The following is an 18,680-nucleotide window of genomic DNA, read 5'->3' on the forward strand; positions in this document are numbered from 1 at the left end:
TCTCCAAATTTTTATGGAAGACCTTGTTTCACTCATGAAGCTTAAAGTGGCCTTAGACAGATCAGAGACTATATTTGATATGTTAGAGGTGCTCTGCTCAAAATTCTCTGTCTGTTGCTGAGAAGATGATGGAAAAGGCTTGCTATTGCTAAACCTGTTTCTTCCACCATTATTAAAGCCTTGTTGAGGCTTTTGTTGATCCTTCCATGAGAAATTTAGATGATTTTTCCATGAAAAATTATAGGTGTTTCCATAGGGTTCACCCATGTAATTTACCTCTGCCATCGCAGGGTTTTCGGGATCATAAGCTTCTTCTTCAGAAGATGCCTCTTTAGTACTGTTGGATGCATTTTGCCATCCATTCAAACTTTGAGAAATCATGTTGACTTGCTGAGTCAACATTTTGTTCTGAGCCAATATGGCATTCAGAGCATCAATTTCAAGAACTCCCTTCCTCTGAGGCGTCCCATTATTCACGGAATTACTCTCAGAAGTGTACATGAATTGGTTATTTACAACCATTTCAATAAGTTCCTGAGCTTCTGCAGGCGTTTTCTTTAGGTGAATGGATCCACCTGCAGAATGGTCTAGTGACATCTTAGAGAACTCAGACAGACCATAATAGAATATATCTATCATGGTCCACTCTGAAAACATGTCAGAATGACACTTTTTGGTCATCTGCTTGTATCTTTCCCAAGCTTCATAGAGGGATTCACTATCCTTTTGCTTGAAGGTCTGAACATCCACTCTAAGCTTGCTCAGCTTTTGAGGAGGAAAGAATTTAACCAAGAAAGCCGTGACCAGCTTATCCCAAGAGTCTAGGCTATCCTTAGGTTGTGAGTCCAACCATGTTCTAGCTCTATCTCTTACAGCAAAAGGGAAAAGCATGAGCCTGTAGACTTCAGGATCTACTCTATTAGTCTTAACAGTCTCACAGATCTGCAAGAACTCAGTTAAAAATTGGTAGGGATCTACTGATGGAAGTCCATGAAACTTGCAGTTTTGTTACATTAGAGCAACTAGTTAAGGTTTCAGCTCAAAATTGTTTGCTCCAATTGCAGGAATTGAGATGCTTCTTCCATCAAACTTGGAAGTAGGTGTAGTATAATCACCAAGCATCCTCTTTGCATTATTATTGTTGGGTTCGACTGCCATATCCTTTTCTTGTTCGAAAATTTCAGTAAGGTTGTCTCTGGATTGTTGTAGTTTAGCTTCTCTTAGTTTTCTCTTCAGAGTCCTTTCAGGTTCAGGATCAGCTTCAACAAGAATGCATTTTTCCTTATTCCTGCTCATATGAGAAAGAAGAGAACAAAAAAGGAAGAGGAATCCTCTATGTCACAGTATAGAGATTCATTTATGTTAGTAGAAGAAGAAAGGGAATAAGAGTGAAGAAGAATGAATAATCCAAAAACAAGGGTGAGGATAGGAGCAGAGATTTGAGATGAAGAGAAGTGTTAGTAAATGAATAAATAAATAGACTAAGATGAGAGAGAAAAGTTTTCGAAAATAATTTTTGAAAAGGAGTTAATGATTTTCGAAAATTAAAGGTGAAATAAAATTAAAATTAAAATTTAAAACAATTAATTAATTAAAAGGAATTTTGAAAAGGAAGAGATATTTTCGAAAAATTGATAGGGAAAATTAGTTAGGTGGTTTTGAAAAAGATAAGAAACAAATAAAAAGACAATTAGTTAGTTGAAAAAGATTTGAAAATTAATTTTGAAAAGATAAGAAGATAAGAAGATATTTTGAAATCAAATTTTTGAAAGAGATATGATTAAAAAGATATGGTTGGAAAAGATTTAATTTTTAAAATTAAGATTAATTACTTGACTAACAAGAAACTAAAAGATATGATTCTAGAATTTAAAGATTGAACCTTTCTTAACAATAAAGTAACAAACTTCAAATTTTTGAATCAATCACATTACTTGTTAGTTAAGTTTCAAAAATTTGAAATAAAATAAGAAAAAGATTTTGAAAAATAGTTTTAAATTTTCGAAAATCATAAGATAAAAGTAAAAGGGATTTGATTTTTGAAAAAGATTTTGAAAAGATAAGATTTTTTTAAATTGAAAATTTGACTTGACTTATAAGAACTAACTAATTTAAAAATTTTTTGACTAAGTCAACTCAAATTTTCGAAATTTTGAGAGAAATAAGGAGAAGATATTTTTTTATTTTTTGAATTTTTTAATTTTTAATGATGAGAGAGAAAAACAACAAAAATGACTCACAACATGAACATTATGAATCAAAACTCATGATGCATGCAAGAACACTATGAATGTCAAGATGAACACCAAGAACACTTTGAAGATCATGATGAACATCAAGAACATATTTTTGAAAAAAACTTTTGATGCAAAGAAAACATGCAAGACACCAAACTTAGAAATCTTTAATGCCTAGACACTATGAATGCAAGAATGCACATGAAAAACAACAAAAAAAACACAAAACAAGAAAATATCAAGATCAAACAAGAAGACTTACTAATAACAACTTGAAGATCATGAAGAACACATGTATGAATTTTCAAAAAATGCATAAATTTTAAAAATATGTAATTGACACCAAACTTAAAATTGACTCTAGACTCAAACAAGAAACACAAAATATTTTTGATTTTTATGATTTTATAATTTTTTTTGGATTTTTGTATATTTTTTTCAAAAACATATAGGAAAAATAAAATAAGAAATTCAAAATTTTTAATAAGAATTTCAGGAATCTTTCAATGTTAGTCTAAAGCTCCGGTCCAGAAATTGGACATGGCTTAATAGCCAGCCAAGCTTTAGCATACATAGTTCAAGCATGTGAAGAGGAAGCCTCAGTTCAAAAGAATTTAGACATGGCTTTACAGTCAACCAGGCTACAACATGCTTCATGAAATACTAGAATTCATTCTTAAAAATTTAGAATAATTTTTTCAAAAACAGAAGTAAAATTTTTTTGAAAGATTTTTGAAAATTTTTTGAAAATAAAACAAAAAGAAAATTACCTAATCTGAGCAACAAGATGAACCGTCAGTTGTCCAAACTCGAACAATCCCCGGCAACGGCGCCAAAAACTTGGTGCTGTTGCCAGATCAGAAAAACTTGGCGCTGTTGTTGCACGTAATTGTGATTCAAACAATCCTCGGCAACGGCGCCAAAAACTTGGTGCACGAAATTGTGATCTCTAATAATGGCACTCAACTTGGTATGCGCGTTTATAACTCAACACTTTCTTCACAACTTCGCACAACTAACCAGCAAGTGCACTGGGTCGTCCAAGTAATAAACCTTATGTGAGTAAGGGTCGATCCCACGGAGATTGTTGGTATGAAGCAAGCTATGGTCATCTTATAAATCTCAGTTAGGCGGATAATAATTGGTTATGGAGTTTTCGAATAATAATAATAAATAAACAGGAAATAAAGATAGAAATACTTATGTAAATCATTAACGAGAATTTCAGATAGGCGTATGAAGATGCTATGCTCCTTCTGAATCTCTGCTTTTCTACTACCTTCATCCAATCCTTCTTACTCATTTTCATGGCAAGCTGTATGTAGGGTATCACCGTTGTCAATGGCTACATCCCATCCTCTCAGTGAAAAAGGTCCAAATGCTCTATCACAGCACGGCTAATCATCTGTCGGTTCTCGATCATGCCGGAATAGAATCCATTTATTCTTTTGCGTTTGTCATCACGCCCAACAATCGCGAGTTTGAAGCTCGTCATAGTCATTCAATCCCTGAATCCTACTCGGAATACCACAGACAAGGTTTAGACTTTCCGGATTCTCATGAATGCCGCCATCAATTCTAGCTTATACCACGAAGATTCTGATTAAGGAATCTAAGAGATATGCGTTCGGTCTAATATAGAACGGAGGTGGTTGTCAGTCACGTGTTCATAGGTGAGAATGCTGATGAGTGTCACGGATCATCACATTCATCATGGTGAAGTGCAACGAATATCTTAGAATAGGAATAAACTGAATTGAATAGAAAATAGTAGTAATTATATTAAAACTTGAGGTACAGCAGAGCTCTCCACACCCTTAATCTATGGTGTGTAGAAACTCCACCGCTGAAAATACATAAGTGATGAAGGTCCAGGCATGGCCGAATGGCCAGCCCCCAAAACGTGATCAATAGTCTCCTAAGATGAATAATGGAATAAAACCGAGACCAAAGATGTCTAATACAATAGTAAAATGTCCTATTTATATTGGACTAGCTACTAGGGTTTACAGAAGTAAGTAATTGATGCAAAAATCTACTTCCGGGGCCCACTTGGTGTGTGCTTGGGCTGAGCTTGAGCTTTACACGTGCAAAGGCTTCTTTTGGAGTTGAACGCCAAGTTGTAACGTGTTTTTGGCGTTCAACTCTGGTTCGTGACGTGTTTCTGGCGTTTGACTCCAGAATGCAGCATGGAACTGGCGTTGAGCGCCAGTTTACGTCGTCTAATCACAAATAAAGTTTGGACTATTATATATTGCTGGAAAACTCTGGATGTCTACTTTCCAACGCTGTTGAGAGCGTGCCATTTGGAATTCTGTAGCTCCAAAAAATTTATTTCGAGTTCAGGGAGGTCAGAATCCAACAACATCAGCAGTCCTTTGTCAGCCTTTTATCAGAGTTTTGCTCAGGTCCCTCAATTTCAGCCAGAAAATACCTGAAATCACAGAAAAACACACAAACTCATAGTAAAGTCCAGAAATGTGAATTTAGCATAAAACTAATGAAAACATCCCTAAAAATAGCTAGATACTACTAAAAACTACCTAAAAACAATGCCAAAAAGCATATAAATTATCCGCTCATCAGTGTGTCTTTTGATTTTCTGTATAAGCTTTTGTCTTATCATTTTTCGTTAGTGATGCATCTTCGGTTTTGTTTTGATCGTACCTTTTTCTTTTAAGGCTGCTAGCTATTTTATCCTTGTTATGTATGTATGTATTTTACTTTTAGAGGTCGTAGCACCTCGTCACTTTTAATTTACGTCCTAGGCATAAAGCTCTGTGTGGTAGGGTGTTACAATAATCATACTAAATATTTGTGCATCATAGGCCACTAGTATGAAACATATGTTGACATACAAAATACACATTGAAAATAAATTAAATAATACATGTGTTTATACACAATACATAATAATTGATTTTGTGACTAATTTTAGCATACACGTAACCTTTAATTTTTTATTAAATTAAGAATAAAACTCATAAATTTTATATTTCGCTAATTTTTATCTAAGATTCGAATTTTCACTCTTTTTTGTGTCTAACCGTGTCTTGATAAAAAAATAAATTTTTTTTACTAGATACGCTTAGACACACCTTAATACCATCAATACTCACTTTTTATATCCAACTGTATCTTGATAAAAAAAAATAAACTTTTTTTACTAGACACACTTAGACACACCTTAATACCATTACATATTAGCGTGTTTAATCATATTCTTAATATATATTCTTAAAATGAGTTTAGAATTAATATATATTATAATTTATTAAATAAAAAATATTTTAAATACTTTATCTAATTTAAAAATATTAAAAAACACACTCGTACATATAAAACTTTTATATTGTGATGATCAAAATTAAATTCAAAACTTAATTCTTACACACTCGTACATATAAAACTTTTATATTGTGATGATCAAAATTAAATTCAAAAATTATTTTAAAAGAAAGACACTGAATGCATTGAATCATTGAATAGTTGAAGTATTTCCATTTCAACCTTCTTAACTGTTACGATGGGTAACCGGAGATTAATGGATTGGATGATGTTGGTTGGCCCAATCGTTGGAAAGAGGAGGCCTTCGTGTGGATCGGCACCTGGGGGGCCTTCGTCCGACTTGTGCGCATGAAAGAATGGGGGGTGGTACCTGCAAAGACACTCCAATGCCTAAGTCAGCAAGAGCGTGAGCAGGTCTAGAGAGTATTGGGACTTAGAGATACCTGAGGAATGTCAGTGTATTTATAGTGGTGAACCAATAACCACCGTTGAGGTAGTGCCACTTTTTTAGGGTGTTAACCATCCCTTTATCTTGGGGAGGTTAAGATATGGATACTGGAAGTGGTTAGAGAGATTTTAGGGGCAGTTACTCATTCGAATGAGTGCTTATCTGCCAGTTAACCCCCGTCCCCGACTTCTTTAAAACAAGTCGTGGTGAGCACCGACTTCGTAAGACGAAGTTCGGTGCCGAGTGAGGCCCAATCCATGGAATTAGGCATTTTGTTTGGACTTGGGCCTTTACTGTTGGGCTAGGGTATGAACATTAACCTATGCTGCAAAGATAGGACGCTAGCTAGGAAAATTTAATAACTTTTATTACTCCTATATTAAACATAGAGAAAGAAAAAAAAGGACATTTATTTAATAGTAATTTTATTGCTTAAATAATTATGGAGTGTTCCAATAATAACATTTCTCAACAACTAAGAAACTATTGTTTGGAGTTCTCCCCTCTTTCTTCTTTAACTAGTAACTAGTAACTAGTAATAGTCTTATGATTCATACAGGCTGATAGTATTTGATAGTCTATGGATACTGAAAATAAACATTTTGAGGTTCTTTATTCACTGATTCTAAGCAAGGAACACGTATATCAATGAAATACCATAGTCATCGTCAGTTGCTACCTGCTTATGATATCACATTAGAAATTATTTTTATACTAGTTTTTTTTTTTTTTTTCCGGACATTGAGCCAGCTTACTTTTATTCTACTACACAATATAGCAAAGAAAAGTGAATCAACTGAGTGTACAAGAAATTTTGACTTTTGAGTGCATGTAACACAAGCTCATATACTATCAACGAACTCTCCAATAGAATTGAAAGATGATCCACCATCAAGGACAGCATTCCTAGCCATATCTTTCATCTCTTGCAACTTCTTGTGCACAATACTATCTTTCTCCATCAATTTTTTCAGTCCTTTCTCTATCTCATCTGCCATTACAACATCACTTCCAGTTCTATATTCCAGTTTTAACTCCAATGCTAATCCAAACTCTTTCACCATCCTAAAAGCATTCAGTTGCTGTTCTGCATAGATAGGCCATGTCAATATTGGTACCCCAAACCACAAGCTCTCCAAAATAGAGTTCCAACCACAATGCGACACGAAGCCACAAACAGCTTTGTGTGCAAGAATCTCAATTTGTGGCACCCATTCGCAAATCATTCCCATGCCTTCCATCCATTCTAAGAACCCTTCTGGCAAGGCACTCTCATCATCATTGGCTTTGTTCGGTGGTGAACGCATAGCCCACAAGAACCTAACTCCACTACGCTGAAGCGCCGTAGCTATTTCCCTTGTTTGGGATGGACTAAAGCTTCCCCTACTCCCAAAACACAGAAAAACAACAGAAGAAGTTTCTTGGTTATCAAGAAATCTCAATATCATATCATATTGGGTTTGTTCTAACTTTGAGTTTGGATGAGATTTTGGATTAATCAAAGGACCAATAGCATATATAGGAGGATTTTTCCCATCAGATAATGCATCAATAGCATACTTCTCTATCTCCATAAAAGTGTTAACAATGGTACCTTTGGTGTCTATGAACTTCTGCGCTAGCTTGTGACATGGAACGTATCCATCTTTGCTTAAAAGAGCATCAGGTAAAACCATTGAAGGAACAAGATTTGAGATACCTGGAATCAGTATATCAGGATCAGAATCATTGAAAACATCCTCCATTCGACGATTGCGGAGAGAAAGCATGAGACTTAGAAATCCTGCATTTGATGGCATGTATAAATAAGAAGGGATGCTCAGTTCTCTTCCCACATCAATCAGCGAAGCAAAAACGAAATCTACAACCAACGCAACAGCTGGTTCCGACCCAGAATTCGGATAGGATGATAAAATGCTTTGCACAGTTTCTTTGACGTGCGGCGCAAGGTTCTGCAAAAAGGTCAAGACATAGTATAGTGGAGCTTTCAATAGCAGCTCTGGTGGAAGTGGTTCTATTTCAGGGACGTTGACAAGTTCGATTTGTGATTGTGATGATAAATCTGATTTTATATATGAATCAGAAATGGAGGTGGTAGTGAGCTTGATGCAGAGGATTGTGATGGAAAGGTGGTTATAACGGTTGATTAGAAGTTTTGCAAATTCAAGAGCTGAAGACAAGTGACCAATTCCTGGTGAAGGAATGAAGATCAATTTTGCTTTGTTATTCAGCTCAGTGTCATCCATGTTCTTTGTTCTTCTTAGTCTTTTAGGCTTCTGCAACAATTAAAAGGCATGAGGAATTTAAAAACAATAATTACAAAGTTCTCAACAAGAACACGGAACTAGATGAGGCTATGGATGATGCGGTGGCCTTGTTTTTCAATAATCTTCTAGATGCCGAGTGTATCAATGTAGGGTCTAATTCATAATGGAAATATAAAATTAAATTGCAGGCTGCAGGGACTCAAACATTACACTTTCAAAAATGATTTATTTATAGGTAGTTGTTTATTGTTTAAGATAGATATATATCAATCACACGATAACCTACCAGGATTTTTTTTTCTTAAGAAAATAGTGCATATCAAAAGTCTGACCCTGGTAGCAATTTGCATACTTGATAACATTGTACTATCTGTTTGTTTATTTATTTATAATATATTAAATCTTAATATATACCAAGTCAAACCAATAATACTATAGATGCGATTGGCTCTCAACAACTCAATAGTTAATAGCAAAATACAAAAGGGCACATTGTAATTTGTAATTTTCCACTAATGCTAATAAGTATGACTTAGTGCTAATGCTAATAGCATCATTATCATAGAGGTTTAATCAACATTAAAATAGAGCATATGGGAATAGAAAGATCTGGCAACAGTTTAAGAAAAATTGATAGACCAACTACAATAATTTAATTTTCTAACTTATATTATATTAGTCAGAAAATTCTCTACCACACTAATTTATTCATTGGTTCTAAGAAAGGAAAACTATATTCATGAAACACTACAGAATAGTTATAAATTGCTACCTACAATATCCTAAATTAGTTCTTAAAAAGAATTCAAAGATTATAAATTGCTACCTACAATATCCTCAATTAGTTCTTCAACAGAATTCAAAGAAGAGCACCATTAAGGACAGCTTTTCCAGCCATATCCTTCATCTATTTCACCTTCTTGTGCACCACACTATCTTTGTCCATCAACTGTTTCAGCCCCTTTTCAATTTCGTTTGCCATTACAACATCACTATCAGTTCTATAATCCAGTTTTAATTCCAATGCTAATCCAAATTCCTTAACCATCAGAGAAGCATTCAGTTGCTGTTTTGCATAGATAGGCCATGTCAATATTGGCACCCCAAACCACAAGCTCTCCAAAATAGAGTTCCAACCACAATGCGACACAAACACGGCACTTGCTTTGTGAGCGAGAATCTCCACTTGGGGAGACCACTCACAGATCATTCCCCTACCTTCCATCCATTCTAAGAACCCTTCTGGAAAGTTACTCTTGTCGTTGACCTTGGTCAGTTGTGGAGAGCGCATAGCCCACATTGGCGCAGAACACATAGTCCACAAGAACCTATCTCCACAATGCTGAAGTGCCAGTGCTATTTCTCTTGTTTGATATGGACCAAAGCTTCCTCTACTCCCAAAACAGAAAAATAACAGAACATGATGGCTGCTCATCAAGCCATTTCAGTATACTACCACATTGTGCTTGGTCTACATTTGAGTTAGGATGACCTTTGAGATCAATCAAAGGACCAATGGCATAGATAGGAGGGGTTTGACTTTTAGATAATGCATCAATAGAATGCTGCTCGATCTCGGAAAAAGTGTTAATGATCCCTTTGGAGCCTTTGAAACTTTGAGCAAGCTTATAACATGCAACATATCCACCATCTTTGTTTAAAAGAGCATCAGTTAAAACCGCTGAAGGAACTAGTTTGGAGATACCTGGAATCAACAAATCAGGATCAGAATCGTTGAACACATCCTCGACTCAACAGGTTTGGAGGGAAATCATGAGACTGAGAAATCCTGCATTTGTTGGCATGAGCAAATAAGAAGGGATGCTAAACTCTTTTCCTACATCAATCATGGAAGTGCATATAAAATCTACGAACAAAGCAACCACTGGTTTCGAATTAGAGTTTGGATAGGAAGATAGAATGCTCTGCACTGTGTCTTTGACTTGTGGCACAAGGCTTTACATGAATGTCCAGAGTCCAGCCATAATATAATGGAGATTTCAGAAGTAGCTCATGTGGAGGTAGTTCTACTTCGGGGGCATCAATGTGTTTGATATGTTGTTGTGATGAAAAAACTGATTTGATGTATGAATCAGAAGAGGGAGTTGATGAGAGCTTCATGGAAAGGACTGTAATGGAAAGGTGATTATAATGGTTGATTAGGAGTTTTGCAAATTCAAGAGCCAAGGATAATTGGTGAATACCCGGTGAGGGAATGAAGATTGGCTTATCTTGCTTGTTCATCTCAGTTTCCACCATTTTCTTTGTTCGTTTGATGGGGGTCAACTAGGACTTCTGTAAGCTGCAAGGACATAAGTAATAAAAAAAATGAAGTTATTTTCAATACTGAGAACATAATTAAACCAGTATTATTATGAGTGATCATTTTTTAAGAACATTTCTTGATGCTTTGCATGTGATCTGAAGTTATAATTGAAGCACTGATAATATAAAATCAACTGGCAGCTTGCTAAGAACTAAATTTTATTTTTAAAATATGATTTATTTGAAGGCATATCGTTTAGAATAGTTATCAATCACATGAAAAAGAACAAGAATGAGAGACACGAAGAAATAGGCACCCACGAATTCAGGGAATTTGTGGTTTTTGCTTGAAATCTAAGTGAGTACATTTCAATTAAAAAATGTTGATCAGTATTTTGTATGACTTATGCCAATCTCAATTTTTCCATTAATTGAGGTTGATAATGTGAATAAATGAGTTCGATATTACAAGAAAAAGAAAAATTTGGAAAGAAAAGTCAGAGTTCTTTAAGCAAACATTGAAAAAGAAACTGATAGAATTTCACATTTCAATATAAAACTTGTCAACATCTCTCTATTCACGATTCTAAGGAAGCGCAATATTTCACCTATGAAATGCAACAATTGTTTTCAGTAGCTACCTAACATATTATCAATTAGTTCTCCAGCAGAATTAAAAGAAGATCCACCATTGAGGATAGCCTTCCTAGCCATCTCTTTCATCTCTTTCACCTTCTTGTGCACAACATTATCTCTGTCCATCAATTGTTTCAACCCATTCTCTATCTCATTTGCCGTTACAACATCATTACTACCAAATCTATAATCCAATGTTAGCTCAATTGCTAATCCAAATTCCTTAACCATCCTAAAAGCATTAAGATGTTGTTCTGCATAAATAGGCCATGTCAATATTGGCACCCCAAACCACAAGCTCTCCAAAATAGAGTTCCAACCACAATGTGAAACAAACCCACCAATTGCTTTGTGAGCAAGAACCTCCACCTGTGGCGCCCACTCGCAAATCATTCCCTTCCCTTCCATCCATTCCAAGAACCCTTCCGGCAAGGTGCTCTCCTCGTCGATAACTTTGTCCGGTGGCGAACGCATAGCCCACAAGAACCTAACTCCGGTATGACGAAGCGCCATCCCTATTTCCCTTGTTTGGGATGGACCAAAGCTTCCTCTACTCCCAAAACACAAAAACACAACAGAACAATCTGGCTGCAGATCAAGCCATTTCATAATCTTTTCATGGAGATTTTGATCTAAATTCGGGTTTTGCTGTCCTTTGAGATTAATCAAAGGACCAACAGCAAAAATAGGAGGATTTCTTTTTCTTCCTCCATCTGATAATAATGCATCAATAGCATAATTCTCCAACTCTGAAAAAGTATTAACAATAATTCCTTTGGTGTCTCTGAACCTCTGAGCACACTTATAATACCCAACAAATCCACCATCACTGTTAAAAGAAGCATCAGGTAAAACCCTAGAAGGAGCTGGAATTGAAATACCTTGAATCAACAAATCAGGATCAGAATAATTGAAAACATCATCAATTTGACGTTCAAGAATGGAAAACATGTACCCTAAGAACCCAGCATTTGAAGTCATGTAGATATAAGAAGGTATGCCAAGTTCAATTCCCACATCAACCATTGAAACACAGAAGAAATCAAGAACCAAAGTAAAGAGTGGCTTTGATTCATCAGAGTTGGAAGAATATGAAGAGAGAATGGTTTGGATTGCTGACTTGACGTGGGGTATGAGGGAGTCGATGAAGGTCACGACGTAGAGTTCACGCGCCTTCAGTAGGAGTTGCTGTGATGATGGAGGTTCTGGAGTTTCAGGGAGAGGAATGAGTTGGATTTGAGGGTGCGAAGAGGTGAGTGAAGGTGGCGAGGGAGAAAATGGGAATTTACTAGTGAAAACGGTTATGGAAATGTTGTTGAAACGGTTGACAAGGAGGTTGGCGAATTCGAGGATAGAAGGTAAGTGGCCAGCACCAGGAACAGGAATGAACATAAGATGTGCCATCTTCCTCTTCTTCATCTTGATGTCCTCTGCCATTTCTTTCTTTTCTTTTTCTTCTGTTTTTTTTAACCAATTCTTTCTTAAAGATAAGAGGGGAAGGGGAAGGGGAAGGGGAAGGCGAGGGATTCTATTGAATAATTCTCTATGATCTACAAAACAAGTGTTTGTGTGGAAAATTGATCTTTTCCAATTTTTTTGTTATTGGAGAGAATAAAGTGTAATCTACTACCTTTAATTTTATAAGTAGAATTACAAATAAATGAGAGAGAAAATGCAATAAAAGATTGGATACTATCCAATTTTTTTCCACAGGAAAAGATCCATTCCCGTTTGTGTGAGGGTGAATACTACAATGCCTATACATTGTATCTAAATTACTAAAAAGGATAAATAAATAATATTTAATAAATTTTATATGATTTATTTTTTATTTTAAATATTTTATTTTTTATTTTAAAAGGTAAGTTACGCAATTTAGGCACTATAATAAAACACCACAGAACTCACCTTGTGTGAAAAAGAAGGAAGAGTAGTGTCGGAATTTTTTTAATAAATAAAAAATATTTTATTTATTAAAATATATAATTTGTAGTATTTTTACGAATTTATCATATTTCTTATCTCGTTTACAAAATTAAGAATACACGTATTTCATTTATATCATAAACGAGATAAGGCACAAAATGGGAGATGTGCATATTTCGTTTACCGTGTAAACGAGATACGTGTATTTTTATTATATTTACACTGCAAACGAGATACGTGAAGATCTATGACGTTTATAGTGTAAACGAGATATGTTCCAACAAATTGTTCAACAGGTATAAAAGGATGCGCAACCTTTTATATTCTCCACAAATATTTTACTTCTTCTCTTCTATTTTTCTTCCGAAAAATAAGCCAAAATGTCTAGTAGTAGTGGATATATGATTGTAAGTGTGTATTCTAATTGCCATATGAGAAACAGTGATACTGGCGGTGATATTTGAGTGTGAGAATCTCATTCTGTTATGCACCCAGCGAGTAAATTTTTTTGTATGAGCTGAAGAGTCTAATATTGAGTAGTGTTTGTGGTAGCGGGAGAAAAGAGATCAGAAGGGTGGGGTATAGGTTGCTAGCACCGATGAAAAATTGAGTTTTTTGGTTTCGTCTATTTTGACTCAATAGCGACAAGCATGTGTGCTTCATGTTTGATATCCATGGGAAAACCATAGCAGAACAAGTGATGGAGTTTTCTACGGAAGTAAGTGATGTTGGTGGCGGTGGATCTGGCCACTCAAATTTTGTATAGGATGACCCACCTCTTGCACCACCACCACAACAAGTTGCTAGTTCAATGGAAGATATGGACGTTGATGGTGATGACTCCGACGAGGAGTATGTTGTGGATAGCAACGATAGTGGTTCTTCTGAAGATGATGAGGAGGAGGAGTTTGTACTAGAGACGTCGGTTGAGGCATCAATTCAGTATCTTCTACTTGCCCCTCACCCAATTTTAGCCTTATCAGTTGTATCCAGTCACTATCATACATTGGATCTAGATGCGATGCACGAGAAAATTCCATTTTCCAACACTGATGAAGATGATTACAACTTAGACAATGGTGTAGAGTTTCGGGTTGGCCACAGATTAAAAAACAGAGATGTAGTAATATAGGGTGTGAAGAATTATAGTATTCGCAGAAGTACTGAGTACCGAATTGTGGAGTCGGATCGATTAAAGTACCATGTGCAATCCCAATGGCTAATAGCTGCTATTGAGAAGAACAAAGAGAGAATCTCGAAGATACGTATTACTCACTGCGAAAGACGGGATTCAGTATTTGTGGTTGATGAGTTAAAGCCTTTTCAGGGTTGGTCGCAAAGTTCATTCCGTGCTCGGTTGATGGCGGACACGTGTGACTGTGGCCTTTTTCCGTCACTCCATTTCCCATGTCGTCATGAACTTGCCGCCTGTGCCGCCGCAAGTGTTGAATGGGGTCTTTACGTGCATCCGGTGTACAGGTAGGAGACTATGTTCAAGGTATATGAGGCAGAGTTTCCACTTATACCAAGCGAGAAGCTTTTGCCAGAGTGGTATGGGACATGACTGCGTCCTAATCCAGCCATGCACAGGAAGTCTACTGAAAAATCTATTTTCACCAGATTTCGTAAGAGATAGATGAGGGTGAGCACCAAGAGAAGAGGTGTGATCTATGGAGACAAACCGGGCATATCCGAAGAGGCTGTCCAAACCAACCTACAAATGAGGTTTAGCTTAGTGTCGCCACTTTGTTTGTCGTTATTTGCGGTTGTTGTTTGGGTAGTTTCTTTTATTGTTCACTTTGTTCTATTTTTACTTAGCCTATTTTGTACTTGAATGTTATGTGATGTGTGTTTAGTTTGATTATTTTGTACGTGAATACTATTTTCTTTGTTTACGTCGTTTATATTGTACATGAATTTTCTAAAATTTAAAATTCAATACAATAACACATTTACATAAAACATAAATAGTGTGTCACAACTAAATACCAGAGATAGCACAAGTTACATCAACGATGCATACAAACTTAAATAGCGTTCTAAAATACAACACTAATAACATATGAAATAATAAAATACAACACTAATAGCAACACCATCGGTGCTGATCACCCAGGTAATGCAGGCGATGTCCGATGTCACATGATGGAGGCTGTGCCTGTCGGTGAGGTCTGCTAGGACGTGGGTCTGAAGGAGGCTATGGGTGATGAGAGGGATCGTGTAACGGAGGTGGTGGCTATGATGGCAGTGGATGTTGAGGGACAACGTAACTATTCAAGTAAGGCACATAGGCATACGGATGGGGCTGATACTGAGGCTGACCAGGTGGACAGCATGGTAGTGTCGGCATTAGCTAGGATGCCGTCATCAAGAGACCATAGTCCATCGATGGCAATATCGCATATTGAGCACCGGGTCAAAGATGTGTGCCGTATGAAGAGTCAGACCCTGGTGAAATGTATAGTACCCACACTGAGGTAGACATAGGAGCAGACGAATGCTGATGTATATGCCTATGCTCTGCTCCTTGCCTGTACGGAATTGCTCCGCAATGCGTTGCATCATATGCTGGTCGGTGGTATGAATCTGGAATATATCCTCAAACTGGATCTCCTCGACCATCGATGCCTCGTGATGATTGTTAGATGCCTTGAGGTCATGCCATCTAGGCAGGGCAGTATCCCAATCATCCCGACCTTCTTGTGAATGTGACCTCGATGGTAGTGGTGGTGGAGGTGGAGGAGAGTGGTGGTGGTGGTGGAGGTGGTGAGTCATCCTGGTCTAATGGCATATCACTGTGCTCCTCCTGTTGGTGATACTCAGCCTCCTCCTTAGACTCCACGTCGAAGCGCTCCAAGTAGCCGCTCCACCAACTCCCAACTCTCGGTCCCGTACCATGTGTAGAAATCACGGAAGCACCTATCCACTAGCCCTTTGTGCGCGCGTAGCCCGAGGTGGTACGCAACGTCCTACAGAGTGATGGTGCACTTACCCCATGGCAGGTGAAAAGTGTGGGTCTTAGGATGCCAGCGCTCAACGAATTCCATAATTAGAGAGTTGTCAAACACGAAGTTCCTGAGTAGCACTGTGTCGCCAAATTCAACCTCCATCAAGTAAAGAATAATGGCATCTAGTGGTAAGGGTGTGTGACTCACTCGCCTAAGGAAAAGCAGATTAGACCTCTGATAAAAAATAAAAACCTTAATAAGAATCTATAAAGCTATCAAAGTTAACAAAAAAAAACTTCCAATAAACATTTACATAACAAATTAATTTATATAACTTATAAATAAATTAATTTAACATAAAACTAAAAACATTTTACTTAATAAACTAATTTAAATAAAAATATTTACTTAAATAATTAGTAACTAAATTAATAAATATCTAATTAATAAATTAATTTAAATAAAAACATTGTATTAAATAATTAATAACTAAATTAATGAACAACGAGTTAATAAGCTAATTTAAATAAAGATATTTATTAATAACAAAATTAATAAACATCTAGTTAACAACTTAATTTAAATAAAAATTAAATTAAATTAAATTAATATTTACTCAACAAATTATTTTTACTAATATCTAAAATCATACCATATCAGTTAACACTTGCTATCAATACATTCATCTACTTAATATATATTGTATACTAATTCTATAAAAGTACTCTAAGATATTACATAACACGTGTATAAACGCGTGATACAACCACATCGTTTTATGCTTTATCTCGTTTATAGTGTAAACGAGATATGTGTATTCTTATTACATTTATACCGTAAACGAGATAAGACATATAATGAATTTTCGTAAAAATACTACAAATTATATATTTTGATAAATAAAACATTTGTTATTTATTTTAAAAAAATCAATGGTGTAGTGTGTATAATTTATTTTAATAAATAATATAAATAAATGAGATATTCATCAATAAAAAAATATCTCTAATTATCTATAAAAATGAATCCTCATTTTCTTATTATTTTTCTTCTTCGTTATAACATAGTCTTTGTCTATTTACAAAATTTGTTGTTCTTTACCATGAGTTTTAAATATTACTAATTTTTTTCTTTTAAATGAGTGCATCTGAAAGAAAGAAAATACAGTAAGTTGGAGGATTCGATAGTACCAGAATATTTGGACCATTAAATAGTCTCATAATAAAATATATTTTTAAAGTTTTTTTAATAACTGCTACATAATTCTTTAACTAATTTTAATTATAAATTAATCCTATATATTTTATTTAATTATAAAAATTGTTTTTTATTTTATAAATTATTATTTTATCAATCATCTATTATGTTTATTAACAATCAAAAACAAAAACAATAACGAATATATCTTCCATTGATCGTAATAAAGATTTTGGTCATTCCAATGGATTAAAAGTTTATATTTGATCGTGACGTTCGTCCAAGCTGCGAAATTGTGTTTCCTTAAAAACCAATCGATCAGATTATCAAAACAATCGATTGAATTATAACTCAATCGATTGAATTACAGTGTATCACAAAACAATCGATTGAAAATTGCAAGGCAGCATGGTTTTCGCATAAATCAATGAAATTTTTTATAATCAAAGAGATTGATACACCATTCCAATGGTGGGATTGAATAATTGGTGATAGATTATTCATCAATTTATAATGTTAATATTAAGGAAAAGATAAGATTAGAGTATCTAAATCAAAATAAAACCTTATAAATTGAAGATAGAATTTTAAAGATAAGATAGATGAATAATAAGATAATTATTTTTTTTAACGATAAGAAAGTTTAAAACGGAGTTTAAAACGGCATAGTACATAATTCAATCGATTGAATTGGAATTCACGTACACAACCAATCGATTGAATTTGGTCAATCCATATTGTTTTGGTGAATTTAATCGATTGAGTAACAAAAACAATCGATTGAATTGTGAGACCTCAGGTTGTTTTCAAGCATTCAATCGATTGGAGAGTATAAACAATCGATTGAATTACAAAAATCCACTTTTTATTCATCCTTCAATCGATTGGGTCATATCACCAATCGATTGATTTATGCGAAAACCATGCTGCCTTGCAATTTTCAATCGATTGTTTTGTGATACACTGTAATCCAATCGATTGAGTTATAATTCAATCGATTGGTTTTCAAGGAAACACGATTTCGCAGCCCGAGACGAGCGTCACGGATCAAATATAAACTTTTAATCCATTGGAATGACGAAAAGCTTTATTACAATCAATGGAAGATATAATTCGTTATTGTTTTTGTTTTTGATTGTTAATAAACATAATAGATGATTAATAAAATAATAATTTATAAAATAAAAAATAGTTTTTATAATTAAATAAAATATACGGGGTTAATTTGTAATTAAAATTAGTTAAAGGACTATGTAGCAGTTGTTAAAAAAATTTTAAAATCATGTTTTATTATGGGACCATTTAATGGTCCAAACGTTTTAGGACCATCGAATCCGATGCCCAATAAGTTTCAAAAAGTTTTTAATACTAATATTATATATAATTTTTTGTATACTTTTTTATATATTTTTATATAAAAATAAAAAAATAAAAATATCATCTTTTATAATATTAAAAATGTAAGAAA

The 18,680-nt window shown here is 34.9% G+C and overlaps 3 protein-coding genes across 7 annotated transcripts in view; all 3 read right to left on the bottom strand.

Annotated features, from left to right (window-relative positions):
- Positions 1-18,680, bottom strand: part of LOC107463106 (cyclin-A2-2) — a 66,104-nt gene that overhangs the window by 37,911 nt on the left and 9,513 nt on the right. The gene's annotated exons all lie outside the window — the stretch shown is intronic.
- LOC107463238 (UDP-glycosyltransferase 71K1) lies at positions 6,382-9,157 on the bottom strand. Its single transcript, XM_021129787.2, has 2 exons — positions 9,067-9,157; positions 6,382-8,249 (listed from the first exon to the last, which is right to left on the bottom strand). Exon 2 carries the CDS (start codon positions 8,217-8,219, stop codon positions 6,816-6,818), a length of 1,404 nt encoding a protein of 467 aa, XP_020985446.1. The 5' UTR covers positions 8,220-8,249; positions 9,067-9,157; the 3' UTR covers positions 6,382-6,815.
- On the bottom strand, positions 9,806-12,660 carry LOC107463237 (UDP-glycosyltransferase 71K1). Of its 5 annotated transcripts, none has more exons than XR_008002114.1 (3): positions 11,147-12,660; positions 10,445-10,542; positions 9,806-10,029 (listed from the first exon to the last, which is right to left on the bottom strand). XR_008002114.1 is itself a non-coding variant. In XM_052252985.1 (2 exons), the coding sequence occupies exons 1-2, from the start codon at positions 12,576-12,578 to the stop codon at positions 10,523-10,525; spliced, it is 1,452 nt and encodes a 483-aa protein (XP_052108945.1). In that variant the 5' UTR covers positions 12,579-12,660; the 3' UTR covers positions 10,391-10,522. The 5 variants fall into 5 exon arrangements, 2 of the variants coding, with proteins under 2 accessions (XP_052108945.1, XP_015937485.1); XR_008002116.1 differs by having other exon boundaries at positions 9,808-9,945; XR_008002115.1 differs by lacking the exon at positions 9,806-10,029 and adding an exon at positions 10,221-10,369.

Source organism: Arachis duranensis, chromosome 8 (genome assembly GCF_000817695.3).
Source record: "Arachis duranensis cultivar V14167 chromosome 8, aradu.V14167.gnm2.J7QH, whole genome shotgun sequence".
In the NCBI taxonomy this organism is placed as follows: Eukaryota; Viridiplantae; Streptophyta; class Magnoliopsida; order Fabales; family Fabaceae; genus Arachis; species Arachis duranensis.

Coding starts and splice junctions, on each gene's coding strand:
- LOC107463238 (XM_021129787.2), bottom strand. CDS start 8,219: ATGGATGACACTGAGCTGAATAACAAAGCAAAATTGATCTTCATTCCT.
- LOC107463237 (XM_052252985.1), bottom strand. CDS start 12,578: ATGGCAGAGGACATCAAGATGAAGAAGAGGAAGATGGCACATCTTATG. Junction 10,543..11,146: donor ACTAATTGATAATATGTTAG/GTAGCTACTGAA, acceptor ATGTCCTTGCAG/CTTACAGAAGTCCTAGTTGA.